Source organism: Spea bombifrons, chromosome 4 (genome assembly GCF_027358695.1).
Source record: "Spea bombifrons isolate aSpeBom1 chromosome 4, aSpeBom1.2.pri, whole genome shotgun sequence".
Lineage (NCBI taxonomy): Eukaryota > Metazoa > Chordata > Amphibia > Anura > Pelobatidae > Spea > Spea bombifrons.
In genome coordinates, this window is record NC_071090.1 from 86,742,725 (window position 1) to 86,750,188 (window position 7,464).

Here is a 7,464-nt window from a genome sequence, read left to right on the forward strand (position 1 = left end):
TATATATATATATATGCATGCATTAGCAATTGATGAGTATATTAAAACATTAAAACACAATTTAATAACACCTAGGGATTCAGTTTTATATTTTAACAAAAACTTTTGTAAATCCATATGAATTAAATCAAAAACAATTTGACTTAAATTCAATCCAAAACTTTTTCTTAATTCTTATAATAACTTCATTAACTTTCCCTGAATACAATAAGGCAACTTCCTTTGCTAATCTACGTCTATTACATATAGTAAATGAAAGTTTAGAACTTCCTGTTTCATTATTTTATGTAGCATAGCAGCAGTTTATGCTATAAAGTTCATAACATGATATAATCATGTGTTGTAATAATAAGCTTCGTGCGTTTAGTACCTTTCTGATTTACGGGTTGATATTCCGTAAGCAGGAATAACATTGGTTACATGTCTCCATGGTAACAACCAATTCCGGAAAAAGGGAGCCCTAACCGGAAGTGACACAATGCTCATTAAGCGCTCGTTTAGCATTTGAGTATGCGGTGGTGAATTGCATTATAGTTTAGTTTAAGTGCTAAGAGGTTACGCGAGTATTATTTGTTACTATATTACAGAGCGGCATAGAAAAATGGACGCCTGCGTCTATAATGCTGCTCTATGTATACATGCTAGTGGAACTTTCTTTCAGCAGGCTATGTTTCTGGCGGACAATTTTCAATGTGAGACACCTTTCCCGGTCAGTGTAGCTTCCGTAGTTCAGACTCTACACCTGAGCGGGCTGGGTAAGAGACGTTTTCTCGTGTGGATCATGAGGGTTTATGTAAGAGGTGTGAGGAAAATGATACTGTTACTTCATGGAGAGTAGCTTTCTAGACGTTGTGGAGAGGGTTACATTGTGTTATTTAGTCGTAATTTGCTGAGTTGATAAATGGTGTTATTGGTGAGACTAAAAAAGGAGTAAAATTAAGCCTCTTGTAGTTACTAAATGGAGCTGGTGTGTTTATATGTATACATATTTTATCTGACGTCTACATATGAAATGCATATGGGAATATGCTAAGCAGCCCCCCCTCCATAGATGACTGGCACCATAGCCTCGCTGGCATTTGGGGGTCAAAGGCTTCACCTATCGGTCACTCATATCTTTGTTGTGTAAATGCACACACTGTGGAGTCAATGCTTAAAGTTTCCACTCCTTGACTTCGCTATACATTATGAGGTCCAACTTAAATGAGCTTCTGTTGCAGGAAGAGTCTGGGATGCTCTGTGCAATGTATAGATAAATCAATGAGATTTACTAACCATGTGTTGAATTATACTCTATACAGGGCCTGTGCAGCTGTTCTCACAAGAGATGTTAGTGATGCTCCTTTTTATAGTGAATAGTAGAGCTAAAACACAACACACTTGCAAGCTCTCCTGACATGCCTCTGTTTGGTGAATAAACCCTGGCTATTTAATTTTTCACTTCCAATCGTTTTACCTCCTCCAGCCCAGACATAAACGTGTTTCATTAATCCGTGAGAGATGATTGAGCAGTAAATTCCATGCTGTGTAGTGCGATGAACACCAACTTGTGTTGCATACTGTTTCAGGGTTATACAGAGATAAATGGAATTTATTGTTAGAACATTTGTTTCTTAAGCATACCTACAAACATAGAATATGATTGCTGATGAGAGCCGTTCGATTTAGTTTAAGTCATTTTGGAACACAAACTTGATTGCATCGCATGTGATGCGTACAAAATAATCACACAAATATTGACACTGGGAAGTTTACCCCATCAGACCATTATTTTTATTTAAATTAGACACCCCAAGGTGTTTCAAATAACATTTTAACCCTTTCCATGCACTTATTTTACCTCCAGCCTTTGCCAAGGTTTGTGGTAGTATTTTTTTTTTTTTTTTTATCACACAAATTGTACTTTAGGTGTGAATTTACAGCTTCTGGTATATGTCAACAACACCCCGATATGTGTTCAGCAACATCTTTTGATTACAGAGATACCCATGCATGGTGTTTTGGGGGCTAAAAAGGCCACGTTTGGGAAGTGCACTTTTTTTCCTCCTCTATTTTGGTCAGTCTGTGCCTATGCCTTATGTTTGAATCCGGCCACTCCAGTTTACCCCATCTTACCATTATTGAGTATTTGAAATGCCTTTATTTTAACCCTTCCAAAAAATCTTGATATGGAAAGATACAGTGGCAATAGTAGCACTTGCTCATAATAATAAACTTTTTTTTTTTTTCCAATGTATTTTTTTTTTCATTTTTTTTCATTTATTTTTTTAAATATTTTACTTATCACATTGTGATTAGAAAGCTGGTCTCCCTTGGCTTGCATGGTTGAATGCTGTACCTGTATTCAACCTGCAAGGGGAGCCAGAGTTCTCAGGAGGGTCCGGAGAGACCCTCTTGGAAACTTTCGCAACTCCGGAGCGGTCACATCGCATCCTGGGGTGGGTGTTGCTGAATGCCTTGCTGTCGACTGTCGAGGCATTTCAGTTACACCATTGAACTCGTGATTTCCACCACCATACAGTGTACGGCAGACATTGACGCCCTGGGGAGGGGCCGACATCAAGACATTACAGCAACACTGTAGCAACACAGTTTAAGTGAAGAAAGTGATAGTAGACAGTCATTGGACATTAAGGGTTTAATTAATAAGAAAATCCTGTTTTATATAAACCAATATAAAAGGGGATTGAATCAACTTGGTACATAAAAAAAAAAAAAACGCAGGCAAAATGTACAACAATGCGCATAAACGTATTATAAATATGTTAAGAAATTACATCCAGAGCACCGTAATCTGTTTCTGAGCAACCTATGACACCATTAATCAAGCTCAAAAAATATATTGCAAATGTTATTGACACCTGATAATACACAGATCAGCCATAACATTATGACCACTGACAGGTGAAGCTAATAACACTGATAATCTTGTTATCATGGCACCTGTCACTGGGTGGGATATATTGGGCAGCAAGTGAACATTTCATCCTCAAAATTGATGTGTTAGAAGCAGGAAAAATGGGCAAGGGTAAAGATCCGAGTGACTTTGACAAGGAACAAATTGTGATGGCTAGATGACTGGGTCAGAGCATCTCCAAAACTGCAGTTCCTGTGGGGTGTTCCCGGTCTGCAGATCAAAAGTAGTCCAAGTAAGGAAAAGCGTTGAACCGGCAACAGGGGTATAGGCGGCTAAGGCTCATTGATGGATGTGGGGTGCAAAGGCTGGGCAACAAATGAGCAACTGTAGCTTAAATTGCTGAAAACGTTAATACTGGTTGTCTATGGGGCTGCGTAGCCACAGAGCAGTCAGGATGTCCGTGCCCACCCTTGTCCGCTGCCGAAAGCGCCTACAATGGGCATGTGAGCATAAGAACTGGTCCACGGAGCATTGGAAGTGGCCTGGTTTGATCATGTTTTCTTTTATGCTTTTTGCATCGCTTAACTGGAGAACACATGGCAACAGGAGGCCCCATCTCTCAACTAGCATGACTTAGAGGATGTGCTGCTAATGTCTTGGTGCCAGATTCCACAGCACACCTTCAGAGGTCTAGTGGAGTCCATGCCTCGACGGGTCAGGGCTGTTCTGTCGGCAAATACACAATATTGTGCTGGTGGTCATAATGTTATGGCTGATCGGTGTAATTCATCTAATAATTACTCCAACCCCGCTCAAAAATTGTTAATCAATAGGTTATATCAGGTGAAGGTAAAATTTAAAAAGGATATGATGCTCTCTTTCTTTACACGTGTTACATGATATATATGTATATTACACACTGTATAATATACAGCAGCTGCCTGTTTTTTTATTACTAGCAGAAATATTTAAAAGAAAAACTAATCAAAAATAAACAAACAAATACAACATTAGTTATTGGAGAGAAAAAAACCCAGGTTAACATGATAAAAATGTAGCTCTGTCACCAACAAAGCTAGACTAATAAAAAAAAAAAAGAAACAAATGAAATTGCGTATTGTCACAGAAATTGCAAATTGGTTCTGCAATACTCTTGCTTCATGTACATCAGCTTGGGCCAGTGCTGCCCCTTAGTGTCCGAAGGCAACTGAACTTAGTGAACACTGAATTTACTGCTTGTTAATGACACTGGGGAAACGGGAACCAAGGGACACTCATGCGAAACTTTACATAAATGTTCCTGTTCTTCTGCCTCATGGAAAAAAATCTAGCGCACATTGCTAGACCTTACTGACAATATAAATGTCAAATAAAAGCTTTACTATCACATCACATCACATTGATTAGTCAGAAATAATTGCTTTAAATGGTTTCTGTAAAGGGGAAGTCCCACAGCTGGACAGCTTTGAGCCTTCGCTGCTGTACTGTTTAGATTAATGTAGATTAGTTTGTTGTTTCAACAAAGGCCCTAAGTCTGCAGGCTTGGTTCCTGCCATTGTTGCCGGTGGTCTTCTCTTCTCAATCACCTCACTTGGCTGATCCTTCATGACATTGCTAATCAGTCTCCATAGACTTCAATTAGAGTGATTATGACCGAGGCACTCATTGTGTACCATAAGGTGGTATGATAAGAAGGGTATTTATCTACTAGATTGGGCTAAAATACCTGCGCTAGAGCACATACAGATTAGTAATACGCAGTTGTTAGAAAACATTATTCCAAGTAGAACTGGTATAAAATCTGATACAAGTAATAAAAAGGGTGGTTTCTCTTAAAATTTTGTGTCTAGTGTGCGCTAATTAAAATTATTTTAGACCTGGACAAAACTTGATATATATATATACAGGGCCGGCCCTATAATGGGGCAGACTGGGGCAATTGCCCCAGGCGGCACTTTAGAAGGGGCGGCACTTTGCCGCCCCAAGCGGTTTTTTGTTTTGTTTTTTTTTAAGCGGAGGAGAGAGAGGGGCACCGAGTGGTTTTCGCTTACCCGCTCGGCGCCCCTCTCTCTCTCTCCTCTGCGGCGAGTCTCCCCGTTCGGTCTCGGTGCCGGCTTGTAATGCAGAGCGCCGGAAGTGACGTGAATTTCCGGCGCTCAGCATTACAAGCCGGCACCGTGGCAGAGCAGGGAGACTCGCCGCAGGACTGTTTAAAGGTAAGTACCGGGGGGGGAGTGATGATGGTGTCGGCATTTTAAACTTCGCCCCAGGCGGCGTTAAGTCTTCGGCCGGCCCTGTATATATATGTTTTCAAGATCTTCCAGGTGCTTGATTTTTATAACGCGTGTTCAGTAAAACATCTATCTGTGAGACATGAGCCTTGATCTTTTTATGACCGTGTCCATTTTCAGGAATCTGCTGAGAGGAGAACAAAGAGTAAACCACCAGGAAGCAATTGCTTACACCATGGATTCTTTCGTGAAATTCACAAATCAGAGTCAGGGAAGAGATCGCATATTCAGGTATTTCATATTTTTAAATGTACTAGTTTCTTTCTCAGCGCCAACGACTATTCCTGAGTTTAATATGTATCCATTGTCTGCTGTCAGTAGCTGATCACCTTTCATTCATTCACCATATAATGAAGTAATGCTTCAAAAGGAAACAAGCAGAAATCCACTTTCTTGTACAATAGCCATAATTCCCACATTTGTTTTTTTTTTTTTTTTACATTTCAGAGCCACTCAGTATGCATGCATGTTGCTTAGGTATTTGTTAGAAAATAAGCCTGGCAAAGAGAAAGAGGTATTGAAGCTTAAACGAGTGGAATCTAGCATGAGTTCTGGGCGTAAATGTAAGTACTAGACGTAGTAGTGAACCCCATCCCCTCATTTAATTACTTCTATGCTCCTTTAGGTTTTGCCAGTCATACAGTTTTTAGTTTATCTTAATATTGTTATAAGATTTGTCGTAGCCCATCGTAGTGTATTATAGTTTTCTCTTTTATATTAGCGCTACTATGGAAAACATTTTAATTCCTTCCTGTGTGTCTCTGACATTTAAATTTGGCACATAGATGTTACTGACAATCACTTTATTAGTGTTATTCCTCTTAAAGAGCAGGCCCGGATGCATTTACCTATTAGATCTAGTGTTACCTGTATTCACATAGTCCTGATTACACCTAAACCATGACTGCATAACAGGTATACATTAACATTGATTTTGATTGATATATGTAATGTTTTAATTTGTATTTATAATTTTGTGTGAGATTTTGAGTTATATAGTTTTTTAATAATTGATGGAAGACCTTGATGTGTACTTCTACTGCACTTAACACAAAATGACAATTTTATGGTGGATTCCTTTCAAAGTTTGTGCTCATTCATCATGGGATTGTGTAATTTAATGTTTAGAATCCAGCAACCTCACCTTTAAATAGATTTTTTTTTTAAATTTCCAATCCATGTGCCAAGAATTTGCACCTTTGAACTTTGAGAGACATTCCAGTGTCGACTGCATGGATCAGTGATAAACCTTGTTGATTTCTCTTATAGTATTCAGGCTTGGCAACATGGTACATGCTATCGAAGCTTCAAGAGCATCTATGAAGATTTCCGATTCCTTTCGCTGCTACTGTCTGACGGCAGCCAATGTGAACCGTTTCTTTTATTTCACTTGTGATACGATCCTTTGGGCAAGAAGTGTCGGCTTAGTGTCTGGTATCAATAAGGAGAAATGGCGCACTAGAGCGGCCCAGTGCTATTATTATTCTCTCCTGCTGAACTTGGCGAGGGATTTATATGAAATATTACAATGCATGGATAAAGAGTCTAAGGAAAGAAAATGTTTAGATAAGGAAGTGGATTCTGGGAATGGCCCTAATCCCCACATATCCACCTCGTTATTGAAATCGCTTGAAAACTTCTTAGTAATGTTTTGCCTGAGTTTAAAGGAAAACCCTCCTGTTTTATTGGACACTGTGAAAAATGTGTGCGATCTTTTAAGCCCCCTTGATCGTTTACAAATCTACCAAACAAACCAAGGAGTCATCGGACTGTGTGGTTTGATGTCTTCCATCGTGGGCATTCTTACACTGGCAAAACCCATTTTAAAATTAAAACACTAAACTAAGGCAATGAAATAGCATTAAACGTAAGGTTTGCTAACATAAAATAGCAGTTCGTTTCCTTCAAAGGTATCTTGATATTTCCATGCTTATAGATGCTTGGAAATAAACTAGCAATATTTAAATTTAGAGTTTATTAATTGTTTAATTATTAGTATATTATTAATTATTGCTAATAATTTAGCAATATACTAAAAGTGGCATTTTAACTTGTACACCACAGGTTGCTGCTAAGACTACAAGGCCTGTACAATAGCGAACCAAGTAGTTGAATGGTACACATTTTTATAACCTTATATACCTTATTTAAAAAAAAAAAAAAAACAGTATTCATGAAAATGTATTTTCCAAATTCAGTGATTTACCTCATTTCTTATATTTGGGCAAATAACATTTAACACAAACACTATCCAATCCTTGACAAAAAATAGCAGCAGAGAGTCTCTATGCAGTTTACAAAGAAGACAATATAATT

General features: G+C 38.5%; 1 protein-coding gene across 1 annotated transcript; it reads left to right on the forward strand.

Moving 5' to 3' along the window:
• The first annotated feature begins 735 nt into the window (after positions 1 to 735).
• PEX11A (peroxisomal biogenesis factor 11 alpha) lies at positions 736 to 7,006 on the forward strand. Its single transcript, XM_053465449.1, has 4 exons — positions 736 to 755; positions 5,269 to 5,379; positions 5,596 to 5,711; positions 6,418 to 7,006. Exons 2-4 carry the CDS (start codon positions 5,324 to 5,326, stop codon positions 6,987 to 6,989), a joined length of 744 nt encoding a protein of 247 aa, XP_053321424.1. The 5' UTR covers positions 736 to 755; positions 5,269 to 5,323; the 3' UTR covers positions 6,990 to 7,006.
• The last annotated feature ends 458 nt before the right edge of the window (positions 7,007 to 7,464 follow it).